The sequence below is a fragment of the Leptinotarsa decemlineata genome, unplaced genomic scaffold (assembly GCF_025532065.1).
Source record: "Leptinotarsa decemlineata unplaced genomic scaffold, Ldec_3_MD MMD2_tig00026328_RagTag_RagTag, whole genome shotgun sequence".
Taxonomy (NCBI): Eukaryota; Metazoa; Arthropoda; class Insecta; order Coleoptera; family Chrysomelidae; genus Leptinotarsa; species Leptinotarsa decemlineata.
In genome coordinates, this window is record NW_027412688.1 from 32,830,471 (window position 1) to 32,853,498 (window position 23,028).

General features: G+C 36.5%; 1 protein-coding gene across 1 annotated transcript in view; it reads left to right on the top strand.

Moving 5' to 3' along the window:
- LOC111506731 (uncharacterized) overlaps nt 1–23,028 on the top strand; it is a 220,588-nt gene that overhangs the window by 190,891 nt on the left and 6,669 nt on the right. The window contains exon 5 of the mRNA XM_074182009.1: nt 14,624–14,798. Coding sequence (XP_074038110.1) covers nt 14,624–14,798 — 175 coding nt within the window. The remainder of the gene's footprint in view (nt 1–14,623; nt 14,799–23,028) is intronic.

Below are 23,028 nucleotides of genomic sequence, written 5' to 3' on the forward strand. Positions count from 1 at the left end.
CAAAAGAAACATTTAATTCCTCATTTTATTCCTTGTGAGGGATATGCAATTAGCTCGACTTTTAAATTCAAGAGACAAAAAAGTTGTATTTCTAATTGCTTAATCCAAGGAAATAATAAAAATTGCACAAAAGTCAGTGGCGTACATTTTTAACGCTCGAGACGCTACTGGACTTAATAAATTGAATCACGTTCGGGCTAAATTAGCTCCTTAATGTTATAAATACCATTGCCAAATTACAACAAAATTAGGTAAAGGATATTTAAGATATTTACGAATAACTTTTTTTTTATTTCCACACCCTGTATCTTGAGAACGAAGGATTTGCGGACCCATGTTTATATAAACATTTCGTCTTAAAATTACCTAAAGAATCATCTGTTGAATTTATGGTACATTCTTAATTAACACTCTGTATTGCTTTGCTGACGATAGCACACTTGTCTCGTCATTCCATTTGGATTCCAGGACATCGGCTACAGAGGCACATCTTCACCGGCAGCAAGTGGTTGCATATCTTAATGAGGACCTAGAGTTTATTGGATTGAGGTGAAAGAAACCAGGAATTGCAAAGTCTGATTCTCAAAAGCTTGGAACACTGTTGCGTACCAGAAAACTGTACACACCACAACTTTTGATGCTTTATAAAGCTCAGGTCAGACTTCCGTTGGAGTATTGGTCTCATGTATGGAGCTTCGCTCCTAAGCATTTCCTGATTCTGCTGGATTCCAGCCAGAAAAGAGCCATCCGCCTGATTGGAGACGCGAACATCACTTGCAACCTTGAAATTCTGGAACAACGAAGAAAAGTTGGAGATTTGTCTCTCATTCATAAATACTCCAGCGATTCAAATCCAACGCTATTATACAGTGCGGACAAAAAAATTTCCCCTCCATATTGAATTTTCAACGGTTCAATATATCACAGTCGGACAGAATTTATTGAAGAGGCATCATTTTCATGACTTTTTGATGAGAAAACAATTGTTTTTTCAGTACTAGTCGTCGAGAAGGCGTTATCAGTGATCATCAGTAAGATCAAACAGTTGATCTTACTATTGCAGTTGATCACTTGGTGATCGAAACACGTGTCGAGGTGTTAAAATAACGGTTTGTCGTCGGAAAAAAACTCCAGTAATAATAATTTTCATATGTAAGCGCGCCCCCCTTCTACTCCACGGAGGGCGTCCCAGTTGCAATATTCGAAAAACCTTTCTTAGTGCGCATCTAAGACCTAAGAAGCACCTATAAAAATATGTTGCTTCCTAGAACTTACCAGTACGAAAAAACTGAAATGAATGAGTGTTGCTAAAGTTCGAGGGTTTCATTTACTCATTTAAATTTGAAGAGATTGAAAACTTTTGAACCGACCTTGTAAACTCCCCAAAGACGTATTTTGTTTATCAAGCGTCAAAAAAGAACAGCGAATATTTCATCCCCTCGAGGTCGATATGTAAATAGGTCTAGCGCCAAATTTTCTGCTCCTTTTAACAAGGAGTAGCGTCGAGACGCCAAAATAAGATAACGAGTCGCGCATTTTGACTTCCGAACTGTATACAAATGGAGCATTTACACTTTAATTCGAATTTATTGCAGCCAGCGAATCAGTAGCGTTTTCACTACGTCCATTATTCAAATATAATGGAAGAGTGCATTATGCAATTTGAATATTTTACAGCCCGGCGAATAGAGCGTTATTTATGGGCTGATATTGTTGTAGTGGGTCTGTTCTCCCTGAAAGCAATGCCATCAGGTTTATACAATGTAGATGAGGTGGATCCAAAGTGAGTAAGTCTATTCCACAATGATCTTTGAGTAGGCATCTGAGACAACATAGATCACCTCTGCTGTAATCTCACTATTGTTGGGTGACATTCTTTGAAAGATGCATGAATACTTTAGAGTGGACCAATCCGGATATGAATGAATCGAAGAGGTTTTTGTATTAAAGTGTATAATTTTTAAAATTCTTGCAGAGCGCTTTCAAATTTCGTCATCATCAGTGCTCACCTGAAAGTAAGTGATCTAATTGAAATGGAAGTTTAGTGAAAATTGAAGTTGCAAAACATTTCTTTAAGGTTAAGAAATTGGGAAAATTGTTTGAGATTATTTACTTGTCAGGCAACAGAAAGTATCAAAATAAGTACATGGCACATTTGTAATATTTGACTTATATATATAAAACAAAATAGGCTGATAGTCAAGAAAATACATTTTTGGATTGAGGCCATGTGGTTCTGTCATCTGATTAACGGAAAAACAGATTTTAAAACAGATTTTTTTTTAAACAGATTATATGAAAGAAGGACACTTCGAGACAGGATATGTCAAGTGTCATGTTAAAAATGATGGTACCAACTTGAGGAATGATCCATTATGGGTTTAAAATATTCAAAGTGTCAAATATTAGTAATAATTAATGATTATATAATTGTAATTAATATATTATATATTATAATTAATAATTCATAATCCTTTTATGAAGGGGAAGGAAATCTCTGTTTAAGTTTACTTGAGTATTCAAACAATGATCATTATTGGAAAGTTCTTTGGAAATCTCCAACTCTTCAAACAAGTCAAGTCTAAGGAAATTTTTATTATCTATTGTATGTAATATTTTGGAATTTCTATTGGGACTAAAGTTATGATTGTGAAATTCAATGTGGTGGCCAAAAGCAGATTTTTCAGGTTTTTTTTAATGTTCATTATTACGAGTAAAAAAGGTCTACAGGTTCTACCAATGTAAGATGCAGAACAATCAGAGCAGTCAAGCTTATAGACTCCACTTCTGTGTAATTTGTTAATTTTGTCTTTGGAATTTACTATAAAGTTACTTAAGTTATTTTGAGATTCAAAAGAAATCTTTATGCCAGGTATGGTATTTTCTATAAATTTAGAAATAACAGTACACATATTTTGATCAAAATAAAGTCTTCAACTTTTTTAACATAGTCAGTGTTATCAAGAATTACAAGGCAATTGCCTTTGTCTGATTTAGTTAATATGAGATTATAATTGGAAATTTTTTTGAGTAATTTTTGTAAAAAAATATTCAAATTCCTATGACTATACTTATTCAAGTAGCGAGGAGTGTCCTTGAGAGAACAATCCGGATATATTTTCCCGGAAGTTTGATACTCTTCTTGCAGTATAGATATTCAGTGTTGGTCTGGTCTTGAACGAGGCCAGTGACAGATTCTGGTTCGATGGAAGCGCTTGCAGCATCCTCCGTTGCAAGGGTTTCCGCAGCTTTAATAACTTCTAGGCCAGTGTAGTCACTCAGTGATACTAACGGAACCTTCAAGATAACGAGCGCTTTCTCATCTTACAAAGCTTTGTGACGGTGATGCGGAATTCTTATTTGATGGACCTTCTTTGCCTACTCGTGGAGTCGTCTATGGACTATTGAGTAGCCAAAGTATCCCATCCTGAGTCTACAGATGAGATAGACGTTGGGTGGATGACCCCAATTGTCCTTCCTGGAGCATTGAATCAAGATTAAGACCTTCTTATTTCTCCAACTCTTGATTCTGTTGACAAACCTAGGAGGCTAGCTAGTACAGTCAAGGATTTTCTCCAAGCAGGACATCTTATGAATCTGCTTTGCACCAAATTCTGGAACAGTAGAATCAGAATCTCAATCAGGAAAGGAAACAGCAGGTCAACAAGCGCTTTCTTTCAAACGATGATTTATTCAAATCATAGGCAAAAAAGACCTACGTGGCTGTTCTACAGAACGAATCGAACGATTGCTGCGGTCATTAACGTGGGACCTTGAGCATCTAATAGCCTTCGAATAATTGTTAAATTGTCCTATGGTCCACAGCTTGAACGGTGGATTGTGGATAATCAAATTATGTACAAAATATACATTTCAAAGAGTCAATATTGTATGACACAACAGTTTGAACTGTTCATTATGTATAATTATATATAATCAATCAATAAATTATAATCAATAAATTGGCCTATTATCGATATATAGTCCACAGTTTAAACTGTAGATTGTGGCTAATCAAATTATGTACAGAATGTACAGTTCAAATAGTCAATATTGTATGACACAACAGTTTAAACTGTTCATTATGTATAATTATATATAATCAATAAATCAATTATAATTAATAAATGAACCTATTATCGATTTATAGTCGAAAGTTTGAACTGTGGGTTGTGGCAATCAACACTTTGAATAGTCAGTTATGTAGTAACTGTTTGAACCGTTCATTATGTATAATGGATAAGTTGACATAGACGTTATTATGAATTGTGGATTGTTAATTGTTACTAATCAACAGTTTAAGAAATCGGTTACGATTAACTGACATATTGAACTGTTGATTATAGGTAATTCATTGTGTGAATGGAGTGCATTGTGTCTGAAACACAGTTCGAACAATTCATTATATGTATATGTGATAAATTGACCTATAATCTGCAAATAGTCGACAATTTGTACTGTTGTTTAATTTGTCAGTTATATTCAAATGACAAATTGAACTGTGGGTCATTGCTAATTCACAGTTTGAATAGTCAATTATATATAAAGGACACAACAGTTTGAACTGCTCATTATGTATAATTGCTAAACTGACTCGACAAATTGAACTGTGAGCTATGGCTAATCAGTTTAAATAGTCAATTATTTGTAACTGACAAAACAATTTGAACTGTTCCTTATGTATAATTGATAATAATTGACTTACTAGCGACATATAGTCGACCGTGTTAGGAATCACACGTTAAAAGGTAATACCTCGTTAGTCTTTAGCTTGCACAAGTTTCTCAACTTCTGAGAGTTGTCGTTCGTATGGGGGCTACAGCTGATTAACGGAGAAACAGAAAATAGTCCGTTATGTATAACTGAAAAATTGAATTGTGGATTATTGCTAATTCAGTCAGTTATGTATAGAAGACACAACAGTTTGAACTGCTTATTATTTATAATTTATCCGACAGATTGAACTGTGTATCATGGCTAATCAACAGTTTAAATATTCGGTTATGTATAATTGACAAATTGAACTGTCGTTTATAGCTACATTAAAGTTTAAATAGTCAATTATGTGTAACTGACGAAACAGTTTGAATTGTTTCTTATGTTTATCGAAGGCTTTCGATACAGTGTGCCCGGAGTTTCTACTCCCTAAACTATCCAATTTAGGTCTCCCAACTAATATAATTAATTGGATACAATCTTACATGTCCGAAAGAAACATGAAGGTACTTTGCAATGGGTCGTTCTCTGAGACCAAAAAGATAACACTCGGTGTGCCCCAGGGCTCGGTTGTAGGCCCCCTACTGTTTCTCCTATATACAAACGACCTACCTCAATATATAGAAGATGGACACATTACGATGTTTGCGGATGACACTACCATAACTTTAACGGGACAAAACGTTGAGCAACTTATTTGTAAATCTGAAAGTATTGTTGACCAGTTCAGTGTTTGGTGCCAAAGAAACAAACTTATCCTTAATACTTCCAAATCAGTATCGATGAAGTTTCACTTTAGGACTGATACTCTAAATTCTCCTGTTACATATGATATTGAAAACGTACAGGTGACGAAATTTCTTGGTACCTATTTAGATTCTAATCTAAACTGGGAAAAACAAGTAGACAATACATGTTCTAAAATAAATAAAGCATACTATGCAATAAAGCAACTGAAATCAACATTAAGGGAATCAGCGTTACTCAGCATTTATTATGCTATGGTATACTCCCATATCAATTTTAATATTATGATCTGGGGGAGAGTTTTTGTTGCCCAAAAACGAATTATAAGACTTATATTCAATATGAACTACAGGGACAGTTGCCGTGCTATCTTTATTGAGAAAAAATGTTAACAGAGCCTTGCATCTTTATCTTGAAATGCATAATGTTTGCTAGGGAAAACCCTAATCTCTTCACAGAGAACGCCACTGTCCATAACTACAATACCAGAAATGGACATCTATTGCAAATCCCTCAACATCGTATGTCATTTTTCAAAAAAATCCACAGTACAATGCTATCACCTGCTTCAATAAGATACCAGATAAATTTAAAAAGGTCAAGAGTAACCTAAAATTTCACAACAATATTAAAAACCTTCTAATACAGAAATGCTATTATAGTTATCAGGACTTCTTGAACGACGATCTCCCAAACAACTCAAATACATTTTAATTTAAAGTTTTGTCTGGCATTCCTAGTCTAACATTGTTATTATGTATATATTTTTGCTTGTTTTGTGTGTGCCTTATCACTGCGATGTAAGTTCACTGAATGTACTACTCATTTGATTATTTGACTTGGGGTCCTCATAATGTCATATTTTAAATATATAACCTAACTTACCACATATACCAAGTGTATCGCGTTTTGGTCAATAAATATTATCTTATCTTATCTTATTGATAAATTGACTTATTAGCGATATATAGTCGACAGTTTGAACTGTGGATTGTGGCTAATTAATAGTTTAAATAGTTGGACAAATCAAACTGTCGGTTATAGCTAAATTATAAATAGTTAATTATCTATGAAATACGGAACAGTTTGAACTGCTCATTATGTATGAGTGATAAATTGACTCGACAGATTGAACTGTGGATTATGGCTAATTAACAGTTGAAATAGTCGGTTAGATATAACTGACAAATTGAACTGTTGATTACTGCTTTTGTGAAAAGAACAGCAGCATATGGTTTGAGGACAGCGGCGAAAGAGAGCATTTGAAAATTACTATAGACCATCCCTGTGACAACTGAAACTCTGAATCGAAGTCGGATTGTTCGATCGCGACAACAAACACATTAAATAATTACATCGGGACAAAACAGCTCCGGCGCCCGCGAACACTGCAATAATCAGAAACACGCACACCGATAACAAAATGCAATAATGAAATAAATGTCAATAGCAGTTAGAGGGAGGCCGGGCGGCCGCCCCCGGAACGCGGGGGCGGCTCTGAAAAGGTGTAATTCCGGAATACAATGAAACCGATTAGCCCCCGCCGCGCACTGTTACAGAATTAATTATCAAATTAAATTAGAAATTAACTCGTTCAATGGGAGTGCTTGTCGCGTTCGCGAGTCGACAGACAGGGAATTGGGAATTTTTGTTTGGATTACTCCTCGACTGAGATTGCGGCACTTGATTTTAAAGGAGTTCGAATATTGTGCTCGAAGAAGTGCCGCGGTTCGAATTGGTTCAAGTTTTCGGTTTTGAAGTTCGAATGAATTAAATTAGAAATAGTTCGAACACGCAGAGGAGCCACAAATTTTGTTTATTTCGACTTCATTCCATAAATTCGACTTTCAAGTCAAAATTTCGCTCTTGAACTCATAATTCCACTCGAAAGCCGATAGAAGTTTCAATTATAAACTCATTATTTCAACTTCAAAGCTCTAATTTATACTTTCAGTTGTGTTTTTGAGCTGTCAAAGTTATAGCTTCAACTCAGAATTCACAATTCAATTATGACTTTAAAGTTGAGATTGCATTTTGAAATTCGCAAATTTGACTTTGAAGTTGAACTTCAAGTAGACATTTTGCCTTAAAACTCGTATGTTTGAACTTAACCTAGAACTTTGAAATATGCAGGTAGGTACATTGTAGAACGTAAATAAGCATCAGAAAAGAAAATCAGGAATTTTTACACCCAAAGGGAAAAAATAGGGTTTCAAAGATTATATTGAATTTTGTTAGTTTTGAAGTTACAACCTGGAGTTTTGGGTTGACGAAAGAATATTTATAACTATTTGTTTGAAATGATCTGTCAGATCTGCCAGTATACAAATGGATTGAAGACCAAACATGGAACGAGAGCTGCAATATACCGAGCGGAGAGAAATTTAAACTACAGCTATCCGCTAGGACTATACACATCCGTCTTTCAGGTGGAAGTGTATGCTATCTTGCAGTGTGCAAGGCTTATTAAATTGAGACCTCAAAGAAATGAGCGGATCAATATTTCAACAGGCAGCAAGAGCGCACTAGGGGCTCTGACAAACCCGAAGGTGACATCAAAACTGGTCTGGGAATGTCAAGAAAAACTGAATGAACTTGCAAACAGGAACATATTAACTCTGGACTGGGTGGCAGGGCATTCAGGAATCACAGGTAATGATAAAGCTGATGAATGCGCTAGACGCGGATCATCAACTTCATATATAGGTCCTGAACCAGCTCTGGGGGTACCAAAATCATTGGTAAGAAACCAGATTAGGATATGGACCAATAAAAAGCACACAGAGTACTGGACAAAAGTACCGGGCAACAAACACAGTAGAACCTTCATTAGGGAACCGTCCGAGAAAAGAACCGAAGAACTACTTGAATATAGTAGGGATTGGCTCAGAATAATTACAGGGTTACTAACCGGTCATTGTCCGCTTAGAGGACACCTGAATAAAATGGGGCTGTACAACGGAGACCTCAGCTGCAGATTATGAAACGAAGGGACAGAAACAGCTTTACACATCTTATGCGAATGTGAGGCACCGAATCACAGGAGGCAGGCAATATATGGGCGTACGAAATTACGTCCAGAAGAATATAACGAACATCCAACACGGAACTTGTACAAACTAGTACAGGGAAAGATACTGATGGAATGGGTGTCATGAGAAGATGGGAGAATAAACGCAATAAGCCCAAGAGGCTGCAGTGTTTTCTGGAGACTTGGACTAAATGGAAAAGTCAGACAGCTCCCAAGGTAGCAAATAAAAAAAATGATCTGTCACAAAACTTAATGTGACAAACCAAATTCTACGCGAGCGAAACCGCTGGCAACAACTAGTTTAAAGTCATGATTTCGACCTCAAATTCTCAATTACGACTTTGAAGTTGCAATTGAACTTTAAAACTATCAATTTTGACTTCTTCGATTGACGACTTGTTTATTTTGTGGAAATTCAAGCCGCATTTTCACGTGTCAAGTAGCTAAAGCGAGTTACTAAAGCAAGTAACTAAAATTTAGTCCGTTCGTTTTAGTGAGCGTTCACATGTGTAGGTACCTGCTTTGTTGTTTAGTTGTTTAGTACAGATTAAACATGGCAGGAAAAGTGACGCGTGCAGCAGTGCGAAATTGTATATTGACGTTATGTGGCGAAGTATCCGAAATACTTGCAGAAGAAATGAACAAAAACAAAAAGAAGCGTTGCTGGGTACGTAAATGGCTGAGTAGAAGAGAAAGATATGGTGCTTCATCTACGTTATTAAGAGAATTAGCAGCTGAAGACGCACCAGAATATAGAAATTGTCTGAGGATATCTCAAGAACAGTTTGAAATATTGCTGGCTCAAATTGCGCATCAAATTACGAAATACGACACTGTAATGAGATCGGCTGTTCCAGCTAGAATAAAATTGGAAATCACATTGTCCTATTTAGCCACAGGGAATAGTTATAGAACGTTGCAGAGGCTATTTCGTGTGTCAACACCTGCAATCTCCAAATTTATACCCGAGGTGTGTGATGCTATTTTTGAAAGTCTGAGAAAATATATAAAGGTATGTATTTTTTGAATATTTTTATTGCGAACAAGTTGTTGATGAACAAAACATGTTAAATATTGGAAAAAGCATGTGCTATCATCTGTGATCTTCTAATATCGTCGTCATAGGTAAGATTTGCTTCTGCATGGATTATAGTGCTGAAGCCATCGCTATACGAAGAAGGCATGTCGGAATATGTAGGGGACTGCATTGGTGTAGAGATGGCAGATGGGGCGTTAGCACTGCTGGTATGTGTGTCTGTGTCGTACCGAATACTCTGGAGGTCTTGGAGTTTAAAACTGGTAAGAACAGACTGAATACGTTCCTGTGCTTTTATTGCAGAAAAAGCAGTTAACGTCATTAATTGTGCAGCAACACTGCGACCAAAAGCTATGTATTCATGTTCATTGGCAGGTTCATGTGTGATAGTTTCGGTTATTTTTTTTAGGTCGTTAACTACTGCAGTAACCTGTCTCAATTTTGCCGTAGCTCTGATTTTTTTCTGTGGTGGTTCCTGCGACTTTTCCTGTGGTGGTTCCTGAGACTTTTCCTGTCTGGCAGTCATTATTGCCTCTTCATCTTGTTGTTGTTGTTCGTCAACTGCTTCTTCGCGTTGCATCTGAAATAGAACAAATAGATATACCGTATTATGTATTTTAGGTACCGGAGTCCCAAGAAGAATGGAACGTTATTGAAAAGGGGTTTCGTTTGAAGTGGAACTTCCCCAAATGTTACGGTACGATTGATGGGAAACATGTGACGATTCATGCGCCGGCAAATTGTGGTAGTGAATTCTTCAATTATAAGGGTACTCACAGCATTATTCTGTTAGCTCTGGTAGATGACAACTATTGTTTTTCCTATATTAATGTTGGATGTTCTGGAAGACAATCCGATGGTGGGGTTTTCCAACAATCATCTTTATTTGAAGCCCTAGAGAATGGTTTATTACCAGATGGTGGTTTCATCGTAGGTGACGATGCATTTTCATTGAAAACATATCTGATGAAACCCTATTCAAAAGTAACACTGTCGGAAAATCAGAAAATTTTCAATTACCGCCTTTCACGGGCAAGACGGATAGTAGAGAATGCGTTCGGAATTCTGCTTAGCCGATTTCGCATTTTTGAAAAGCCTATGGCATGCTTACCAGAAACTGTGGACAAAATTATCAAGGCCAGTTGCGCACTACACAATTATTTGCGAATCACTTCTCAGAACACTTACACACCAAATTGATCGTTAGATGAAGAAGATAGAGAACGCGGTCAGATTAGACCAGGTTCTTGGAGAAATGACAGTAATATACCCTTGCCGTCAATAAGACCTTTGGGGAGTAATCATTCGTCACGACGTGCAAGAGAACTGCGAGATCGACTCTGCCAGTACTTTGTGGGCGAAGGTGCGGTGCCATGGCAGCAACGGATGATATTTTGACTATACCTACTTTAATATTAATATTATAATATGTACATACTTATTCCGTATTTGGTTACATAGCTGGAGAGATGTATTGCTTTAATTTATTACAAGTTGATACTTTCGGGACGGGAAAACACGTATACGGATTAATTACCTATCATATGAACACTACTATAATATACCTACATTGAAATTATCCTGCGTGGGCCTCTTATTATCCTCTATATTACGTAAAAATGCGTCCATTTCTTTGAACCATTTCACACTGGGGACATAAATATCCTCCGCTCCTGCTCCAGACTTCATCGAGTCCCTTATTTTCTTTTTTTCTTGAGAATAAGTTGACCTCAACGCCCGTATTTTGTTCTTGATTTCAGGCACTCCGAATCCTTCTATTCCCATGATCTCCTCAATTTCCTTATACGCCGCGTCCCGAGCTTGTTTATTTTTATAAATCACAGCCTTTGTATCCCATAGACATCGCCTTTCCCGATACTCTTCTACAAACTTTATTGTAGTCGCTTCACTCCAACGAGACATTTTCAAAACACGCCACCAAATTAAAACACAACCAACCTTGCAGTCTGTACTATGAACTTGCCTAAACTGAGCTGTCTACACTTGTTTAGTCGGCTTGGTAGTTGCTAGAAAGCGAAGGTGGGAGAGGCAACTTGCTCAAGTAAATAGAACTTTTTCTATTCACTTGACTAAACAGTTTACTAAATTATGTACTTGCGCAAGTACTAAATCAAGTTGTTTACACCATACAAGTTACTAAATTTAGTTACTTGCTTTAGTAACTCGCTTTAGCTACTTGACACGTGAAAATGCGGCTTCATGTTCACTGACTTTGAGTCAATTTTGACTTTGAGTTGAATTTCTAATTTTGTGTTTCGTTTTCAAACTCCTAATTACGACTTCAAATCCAATATTTTGACCATAAAGTTGATATTTCGACTTCAGTCTCATAATATCAACTTTACATAAATTAATTCAACTTTGAAGTTTGAATTACGGCTATGAAAACTAATTAATATTTTTAATTTCTAATTCAAACCAATGCTTTTGACTTAGAATTCAAAATGTTGATTTTAAATTCGCAGTTTCATCTTTAAATTTTTAATTTTAACTCTTTAAATTCCATATTTGAATTTTATCTCATGATTTTAATTCAAAATAGTAAATTTCGACGTGAAACTTGTAATTTCACGTCATACAGTATTGCCTTCAAATGTTCTTTGTGCAATAAAGTATATTATTTTTTTTTCACCGTAGTGTGCGCTGGTCAGGCCCTATCCCCCGAAGCCCCGATACATTCGGGAGGGCGCGCCAGCATTATCAACCAATGACCACTCCCCACACCGTGGGGTAAATGATCATTGGGTCCGAGAATCATGTACCCTGAGCAAGCGCAGTGAGCCAAGAATGACAGCCTTTTGCATCTGTGCGGCTAAGATTTCTGCCTTAGTGCGGCAAGCCGGTATGATTTTAAGATTCGACTGTACAGAGGACATCATTCCACCAAGGACTCCAATAATCAGAACAACCATCTTGACAGAGTGATCTGGATAGATGGATAGATATAATTATTATTATTATTAGTTGCCTTATTGGTTGGAGTGTCCGGTTCTATAGCTGTGGTCGTACTTGAGGGTTCGGGTTTTTGTTGGGCCGGGGGAAGTATGCCTGAGACTTCAGGGTGTTCCAGGCCGTGCGCCGTCCTCTATCTGATCGCCAGTAGGTACTCCTCAAGGATGTCCTGGATTTGCTCCTTTGGGTCTTCAACTGCTCCCAGGAGTCTGGCTGGGGAAAACGGGAACTTCTTCCTTGGTATCCTTCTGGGTCCTGCTCATGGCGTCCAATGGGTGGTGAGGGTACTGATGGCAGCGGTGTTTTTTGTCCTTCTCATGGCTTTCGCAGCTATCGACCTTGTAGTTCCTGAAATCTCAAGTTAATTGGGGTAATATTTATTTGGTTATATGAATCTTGGGAGGGGGATCGGAATGGGAGGTTATAGATGTTTCGTAGGATTCCTCAGTTGTTAGTTTGCGGTGGGTTCGTCTCTGGAAGAGCGTACAGTAGATTGTGGCTTTAAAATCCAAGATCGGTCTTATGAACATTTTGTACGTGTGTAAACGAGTCTTGCTGTTGTATCTACCAAGCTTGCCTCTCAGAGCCTTTAGAAGATTGACTCTTTTCCGGATTTTGTCAAGAGTTTCTCTAAGGTTGGTCTGCCAGTTGAGGGTACTCGTGAAAGTAACCCCCAAGTAGGACACCCAGTCCTGAAGTTGGAGGTTCTCTCCTAACAGTCTGAGGTGCACGTTGTTAGTACTTAGTCTAGGGCGAGTAGTGGTATTGGGATGTCCGAATAGAATGGTTTGTATTTTTGTGTTTTGGAGGGGTTTATTTTGATGCGCCACTTGTTGCACCAGAACTCGAAGTGGTTTATCATTGTTTGGGATTGTGTTTGTAAGATGCTGGTATTAGAGGTGGAGGAGTAGAGGATTGTGTCATCGGCATATTGTAGGGAAGGGGCTAGGACTGAGCCCTGGGGGACTCCGGATATGGTGATAGGAGGCTACTAGCCTAATGAAATGTGGAGGAAGTTGGATTTGGATAAGTTTCCAGATCAGGCCCGCATGCCAGACCTTGTCGAAAGCTTTCTGGATGTTTTTGGGAATGGCGACTGTACCATAGGAAGAATTGATACTTTGGGAAATATGTATATGGAGTTCGACTAGTGCGTTTTGGATGGAGTGTTCAGGTCTGAAACCATGTTGGTGAGGGGGGATAATGTCGGTGTCGTGTATAAATTCATTCAATCGTTTTGGTTTGTCATTAGTCTCTCAAGGAGTTTTCCGAGACAGCTGAGCAGGCTGATGGATCTGTAGGAATCGGGTTTGGTGTGGTCTTTCTGTGGTTTGGGGATCAGGATAGTATTAGCGTTGGAAAGTATACATGTGCTAAGGATGCTTCTAGGATGTGTTTGAGGAACGGCAGTGAAGTCTCGGGGAGGTTTCTTAGTACTCGGTAGTTTACCGAGTACTAAGTTTCCCGAGCGGTATTTCTACCTTGCAATTGAATAGGTATTTAGTGAGATATTTCAGTTTGGAGCAGACTCATAAAAACGGTCAAAACTTTTTAAACAACATGATATTTCATAAGAAAGCATTTGCTCTAGGCTCTAGGGAATATTTCCCAAAAAAGAAACAATAATAAAAACTTAGTTTCAAAATCTGAATTTTAGAGTTTGTGTGGAATAAAAGAACCGATTTATGTCCATTTTAATCTTTCAAAAAGATCTGATGCATTCAATCGCAATTCTCAAAGTGCAGACTATATTTCCACTGTTCCATCGTTCTCACACATTGACAGACTTATTCAAAATATATTAGGTATATTATATACGAAGTCAATTCGAATGGCATAAAAACTAAATAGTTACCGAACGTTGGCAGTTTCTTTGTATGGCATGGGCGGTGTGGTACATTTTTTTTTCAAAATGAATTTTATTTTTCATGAACGTACACGGATTTTTATTAGAAGTAAAGAGTAGTTCACAATACATCATGATAAATTTTTTGTTGATAGACAGTACCGTACTCGTCCATTTCAAAACAATACTATTAAAATTTGTTCTACTGCTAGTTTGAACAGTGTTTCACAGGAATAAAGTATGAATCTGAAAAGTATTTTCTGTTTTTTTCAAGGTGTGGTTTCAAAATAGAAGAGCGAAATGGAGAAAAACTGAGAAGTGTTGGGGAAGGAGTACAATAATGGCTGAATACGGGCTCTACGGTGCAATGGTGAGGCACTCCTTGCCTCTTCCCGATACTATCCTCAAGAGTGCGAAGGAAAATGAAAGTGTAGCTCCCTGGCTGTTAGGTAATGACTGTATGTCTATTTCTCAAAGCAATTGGGGTACAACTTTTCTATTGGTGCAAGTAAGAACTCATTGGTGGAGCTAACTAAAAGAAACTTCGAACAAATTGGTTTGTTCAAAATTTAACTTCCTTATTGGATTGTGAAAAAAAATAGAGTTTGAAGGGAGGCAGAAAAAGACCAATGAAATGAAAAAGACTTTGAATACATGTCTATGAATCAACCACACGTAATTTGTAAAACTGTACATGTCGTTACAGTTGATTGAATATTTTGTTTTTTTGCTTGAAACATTTGAAGTTTTTTGTGACTGCATCAATATGAAGTTGGTAATCCATTGCTTCAAATATGTAATAATATTTCGATAAATTGTTGTTTTGAGGTCAACATCAACATAATATCGGCACTAATATCATTCATGCAAATAATAATAACCAGATTTTTCTCTGTGACAAGACATATTTTTATTGAATGATTTTTTTTATTTTCCTCATGGAAAATGGAAAAACTTCCGGCATTTTACGTCACTTGTATCCTATTTCATTTTCGACACCATAAATTCACTAAGGTAGTTAATGTTTTAGTTAATGTATGTTCATAATATTTACGGAAAAAATGGTTTCTTCTTCCTACTTCTACATCTTCATACAGAAAAAAATGTGGGAATCTTGCTTTATTCCTTTCTTCTGAAGATTCCCACATTTTTTTTTGTGTAAAGATGGAGAAGTAGAAAGCCAAAACTTTCCTTTCCCAAAAGACAAAATCTCCCAAAAATATTTACTGAATATTACTGGAGTTCTTTCCCAACATCAAACCGTTATTTTAACACCTCGACACGTGTTTCGATCACCAAGTTATCATCTTCAAGAGGAAAGGGAAAAGAATTCAATTCCAGTTGGTCATCCAGTAAATGTTCCAAAGTCTCCGAAATCTCTATCAATTTCCAAGCGTTCCAAACTTTTCTTTTTCAAATGCAAGAATGCATGCCCCTCTGTCGAAAAGATGGTTTTCAAATGTCTAATTAGTATTCGCATTCTATAATTTACTCTTATTTTTTTTATTCAACGGAAACAGCTTCTCCCCGTTTGGCCAATAATTATATAGTTATGGGCAAGAACCACAAGCCTAAATCTATCCGACACTCAGGTGTTTTGTTTTAATTGTTTCTGAAAAATTTGCTCAAATTATTGAATTGATATTTGTTCTGTGAGCCGCGTATAAGTTTTTCTTTTTAAAAAAAATGAGCAGTGTTTTTGGTGGGTTCACCAAAGTACGTCAATATCCTATGACGCATATTATTGTGTCTTGAAGTGGGATAGATCTGGTAAATAGCTTGGAAAAAATTATCAACGTTGTGTGCCTATTAGTATTTGAAAATGTCGTTGAATGCATCTATAATATACGTTATTTGAAAAAAAAATAATTCTCCTGTTTATTTTCTCTCAACCATATCTGATGACAAATTTTAATTATAGATTTGTCTGAAGATGATTTATTTTTTGGCCTTATTTTATTTGAATGTTATAACGAGTTATTTTTTACTAGACGTGTTCTATTGAACAATATTTGAAGAAGGTGGTAACATAAAAATTAATGAGTTCACCTGATGGGTCCAATCTGAAACTAAAATAGATTCCTTCAAGGTTAATTTTATATCAATATTTTTCCATTCTTGAAGACTGGCTATAAATCAAAGCATCTAAAAGAACAATTCGTTCCGGCTAGTCTCAACTCCCTACACTGTAGGTTAATGGACTGACACACCCATCAGAAAACAACTACTGCCCTGGCTAATACCACAAAGGGCGTTGGATTATATCCGGCAGGTGTCAGTAAAGTTATTCCTGCATATGCTGTTGGTGATACAACTGCCGCTATTGGACACCCTTGCAGACCGGTTTCGGGCTGTTTGGCCACTCGTCAGTGCAAGGTAGTGTCTATCATCAACATAAAGTCGATGATATTCGATAATTGAAAATCGAATTCCTTCAGAGTATCATTTCTCGAACTAGGCTGAAGCGGACAACAAACAATAGGTTTGTCATCGCCCCATCTGCCTGTGAACCAACCGCATATCCGAAATTTGCCCAATTTCTCCTGGTTACCTCGTTCACAGACAGATGGGGCGATGACAAACCTATTGTTTGTTGTCCGCTTCAGCCTAGTTCGGGGAATAATACTCTGAAGCAATTCGATTTTCAATTATCGGTAATTATCGACTTTATGTTGATGATAGACACTACTTTGCACTAAAGAGTGGTCAAACACCCCGAAACAGGTTTGCAAGTGTGTTCCAATAATTGAAAATCGATTGCGGCAGTTGTATCACCAACAGCATATGCAGGCAAAACTTCAGTGAAGAATCCTGCACTGATACCTGTCGGATATAATACAACGCCCTTCGTGGTATTAGCCAGGGGAGTAGTTGTTTCCTGATAGGTGTCAGTCCATCAACTAACAGTGTAGGGAGTTCTTTCCTGCTTCTTGAGCCTTGATCCCATGGATCTTTTGGTGGTTCCGATGTATACCAATAGACAATAAGCTATAGAGATCCACAAACAGGGATAATTTCAACAGAAAAAAATAAGCTGTGAACCTCGACCGATCCTATTCCAAACAGTTCATGAATAACAAGTAGAATGACAGCAGGTAGAAAGGAATCGACGAATTTGACAATTTACCTGATCCAGGTACAGGTATTAGCACACCAAACTACCTGAGTCAACATAAATACCCCCTAAGCAGCCGTACTATACAGTCAGGATGTATGAACCACTGAAGAAGCTAGACAGTCGCACCAGCGAAACGTCAGGAAGAAATTCCAGAAATCGACGGCCTCCAAAACCCGAAAAATAGCGACACTGAAAACCTCGGTTATGAGAGCCTCAACAATTTTTTACGCCTTTGAATATTCTTAGTTTTATTGATCTGGGATAATACTGTCATCAACTCTACAACCCTCAACTTGCACTAATCCATTGTGAGAAACTTCCCTGGTCTCTCGTAAAAGTAAGCAGGTAATCTAGGTGTAGTTCTTTGAATATCAAAGAAGATTACTTGGAGATAGGATATATATGACAGGGGTTGCATTTGAAAGATTAAAAGAAAACCGCCATTTCATTTCTCATTTCATGTGTCTCTCAAAAGAATATTTTATGGAAGGTATGCCTCCTCCAGGAAACCGAAAGAAAACATAATGGTGAAATAATACTATCATATGGAAATTTACCGGAAAATCTCAGACAGAAAGTATCTCGGCCGAAGAATTTTTTAATTTATTTTTCATTACAATCAATTAGAATGTTTATGGAAATACTAAAATTGCCTTGAGGTGTCTAGGCATTATGTTTCAAATCAAGAAGAAAATACTTTCTGTTTTTTTTTATCCTTCAACTTATGATGACGATTGCTCATGAAATTGCTGAAGAAAAACATTTTTTTCAATTTTGGTATGTATTTGCGATAATGAGTTAACAATTCATTAACCATAATTATAATTTCGTGTACTTCCAGTTCCAGCACTTTTTTTCAGAGCCAGAATAAGGATGCTTCATTTTTAGAAATCTGTAGAAGACAGTTTTTGAAGGTACGCAAAATATTTTCACACAAACAAAACAAACGAATTTATTATTTTGGCGGCAAGTAGGAGTAAAACATTATTGTGTATACAACTCTGTTCAAAAAAAGGTGAATTTACATTTTTCCAAAAAAAAAAGGATTTATTCATCAATATCTGTTTTGTCCGTTTCGAAGTTGTCCCCCTCAGATATAATAAATACCTTGACATTTATGATGTGAATCTTTGATCTTTGAAAATTAGAATTTCCCGTCATTCCGAGAAAATTTTGGAAAGGTGGAACGAATGTCACAGAAAACTGGAAAAATTTCTCAATAAATACTCTAGATGGCTCAATTTAGATGACTCGGATTTTAGTATTTCAGTTATCCAATCTACTTGTCAACGCTCAGGACGCCCTGGAAGAAGAGTTTTCTAATTAATTTAAAATACATCTATTAGCAGGTTTACGTCTCTTCCCGTATTCTGGGACTCCAAACGTTAAATGTAGGAAAGTTTTATTTTTTGGTAAATAAGATTGAGTTTTGACCACTGTGTGCTCGCAATCGTGTCAAAAAATCAATTCGATATTATTTATTTATTTACGGACTTGCCATTATACAATGAACACATAAATAGTGTGATTGAAAAATAAACAATTAAATAATAATATAGAATACCAAAAAAAATATCAATTAATCAATAATAATAATAATACGTTTAACCTGATTTTAAAAAGCGTACAAGGATGAGTCAAACAAATCAATATAGCTGCTATTCTTATTTGCTAACCTAAGAATTCTAGTAATGGTTTCATTCAAGCCATAGCTAGTAGAATGGTAAGGAACTTTAAACAACTCCGACACTCTGGTTTTTCTTGAATTTACATTGAAGTAAATCATTTGTCTTACAAATGGACCGTTCATATCACCATTTATAACTTTATGAAGGAATCTTAAATCAATTTCAGCTCGGCGGTGCTCCAAAGTAGATAAATTCAGAAGAAGCAGAATGTCTGAGTACTCAGTCGGATCTCAGATATCCCAGCTTAAATGCACATGATCTCACAAATTTATTTTGTACTTTCTCAATCATAGATATGTATGTCTGATTTAGAGGACTCCATATCACGCAATTATTTTCCAAGACCAAGCGTACCAAAGAATAGTACAAGATTTTAAAGATATTTATAGAAAATTTATCTGTGGATCGTTGAACAAATCCCAATATAATTTGAGTGATTTAGATATAATGTGATCAATATGACCTTTGAAGGTTACTTGGCTATCAAATAACACTCCCAAGTCCCGAACGCTGTTAGTCAACGTTAGATTAATGTTTTGAATTTTATATGGATACTAGTACTATGTTGCTGTATCGCTGCTATGTTTTGACAGAATCAGAATCAACGAACTTAGTCGTGCGCAGCGTTATAGAACAGTGCTTTCAAAAAATTGTTCTACAGCGCTATCTAGTGGCGAGTTACAGAAAAATGGATATATATATATAATAAATTGATAAGTACTCTTTGATTGATCATTCCCATATTGATTTCAATTTAAGAGCCACCGGTATACAGCTGTTTCAGCCTATTGGGCATCGTCAGTACCGGGCAGGCGGTCCTCGATTGAAGACAAAATGAGAAAAAACCAAGAAAGTACTTGATAAAAGTAGCTGCATAAACGCAAGCGAAACATAAGTGGAACCACCTATTGGTGTGACACCCAAGTCAACTTGCCAAGATTTTATGTCAGTGTTGGTGGTTTGACCAATCAACCGACAACTGCGGTAGCAGAAATTTGAGAAGCTAACCTGAAATGCCATCGGAAAGCGAATCCACATGTTTCTAGAAATGATATGAAATCTAGAAAGGTTAATGCAGTCAAGCTGCTGGAAAATAATTCCATGAAAATCAAAAAATAAATTGATAAGTACTCTTTGATCATTCCCATATTGATTTCAATTCAAGAGCCACCGGTATACAGCTGTTTCAGCCTATTGGGCATCGTCAGTACAGGGCAGGCGGTCCTCGATTGATTTTCATGGAATTATTTTCCAGCAGCTTGACTGCACAGCTCTTGATAATGTTATTTGATAACATTTATTTATATTTAAATGAAGCATGTTTTCATCAAACCAACGAAATAAGTTATTTGAATCTATCTGTAACAGTTCTGCATCAAAAAAGTTATCTACAACTCTGTAAAGTTTGAGATCATCTGGAAACATTGATGACATACGACACATCGTTTACAAAAAGAATTAAGAGTATTGGGCCTATATGCGATCCTTGAGGGAACCAGACGTTACAGGAATTTGTGATGATATGGAACCAGCATATTTAACATACTGCGGTCTATTATCCAAATAACTCTTCATCCATTTTGACATGTTACCACTAATGCCTAATGCTAGGAGTTTAGCCATGAGAAGATCATGATTTACCCTGTCAAAGGCTTTAGAGAAATCAGTATAAATAAAGTCAGTTTGGTGTTTTTCCTCCAGGTTATTCAAAAGAAAATGTTGATAAAGCAATAAATTCGTAGTGGGACCCCAAAGATCAAATAAGGCCAAGTTTCAGAATGTTGGCGTACGTAATAAGTAACCTCCTAGCGGTCTCATCAAGTAAAACACTAAAATCGCATGATCCTGCCCCCTCTATCAGTTCCTTCTGAAAGTGCCAGACATTGTTGGAATGCAGAGGCTGAAATCGTCAATTGAAGGTTTGAATAAAATCCGTATGATGCCGCCACGATATACGATCGATAAGAAGCTTTTTTTCTTCTCTGTCTGTTCGTATATAACGGAAACAACACTACAGCTTGTTTCCACTTAGACTTTCATCAAAGCGAGTCATGGGAATTTACGAGTAAATATAGTAATAACATTGATGCTTCAGAATGAATCGACTGACGAGTAGAGATTATGTTAATGAGTATAGCGGTAAATACGAATGTGTAAGCTACCTACTGCCTTCGTCGAAACTTCTCAGGATTGAAACTGGTGGAAGTTCCATTACAGAGTGTACCAAAATTAACGCGCCGTGTGCAGAATATGGAGATATACTTTCCATGGAGGATTTGAATAGAAGGTTTCTTTTTATAATTTCCTGATTGATTTGGCCGTTACTTGATGAAGATCCATAGTAATTTCATAAACTACATCTCACGATTTGATTCCCACAAACTTTATTTGAGAAATATAACACGACATTCAAATCACTGTTGAATATATTTCTCAAATAAAGTTTTATAAACCCTACAAAACTGAATTAGACAGTACGAATTATGATATTACATGTTCAATGCCTGGCATCAAATTTCACAAAATAATAAAGCCAACACAAACATATTGCGGTACATACCGGACTTGCAACACTTTTCTCGGAATGCGTTTCTTCACTATAGTTAGCGTCATCCTCAGGTAAACTATACTAATTCCTAATCTAGAATTCGTCCATTGATATCTAGAGTATACCTTTACTTTTAGTCATACATCAATAATGTTTCTGTAGATTCAATGTACTTTAGTTCATATGAAACAACAATTAACTTCCACAAAGGATTGATGGATATAGCCGTTACTACGTGGTAGGAAATCATAATGAAGAAAAGAGAATTGAAACTTTCAATGTTATTTACCACTTCTATTTGTAACTTATATTACTGCAGTTTCATCCTATAAGGACATTTTCAAACTTATACATTAAACTAACAATGATTTATTGCATTAGCCCTTATACACCACCCCTGTAGGTAATAATAGAGGTACTTGGCTTGATTGAGTACCTGAATTTACAATTTACAATGCGGATGTACCAGTTTGAAAACCGCTGAGTAAACTAAATCGATTTGATCATTTAACAGGTTGCACCCGCTATGTTTATGCTTGTGAGTTTCCAAGGATTCTAAATAATTGAGTTTGTATCCCTTCCTTGCATAGTGCAAAATTACCATATCGTTTAGATTCGGAAACTTGTGGTTCCTAGTCTGAAGGACCTTTCATCTTCAGCATACCGTTTTTGGAAATTTCGACCACATTGTCCCACATAAACACTATTACACTCCGGACACTTAAGCTCATAAACTCCAGATTTTTCCAACTTGTCCACCTTATCTTTGGCATTGAAAAGGAAATCAGATAACATGGCATGTAGTCTGAATTCCACTTCCATATTGTTTTTGTCTGATGAAACCCGCAATTATCTCTGTTCTTTTCCAAAATATGTTAGAGTTACCCATTTCTTGATTTCTGGTTGTATGACCTGAGGGTATATTAATTTGTGAGTGAATTTACGGCTTTGTTTTCTGAGTAACTTCTGGATAGTATCTGCGATGAAACCATTATTATGACCTACTTCTGTAATTATATCAATTTTCCTAGCTAGATTGTTAGCAGACAAAGGCAGGCAAATTAGCAGTCTACAATTCATGTGCAACATTGAATTGTAGACTGCTAATTTATGACTGGATGGAAAGAATCGCTTGGGATGGTAATGTTTGTATAGCTAGGTTTTCTGAAAACATTGAACTCAAATTTATTCTAATTTTGTGTAATGGTCAGGTCTAAGAAATGTATCTGTTTCTCTATCTCTGTTTCGAGTGTGAACTGAATGTTGCTATTGAGATTATTCATGAATGTCATAAATTGGTTCAGCTGTCGTGTAGTACCTCTGAA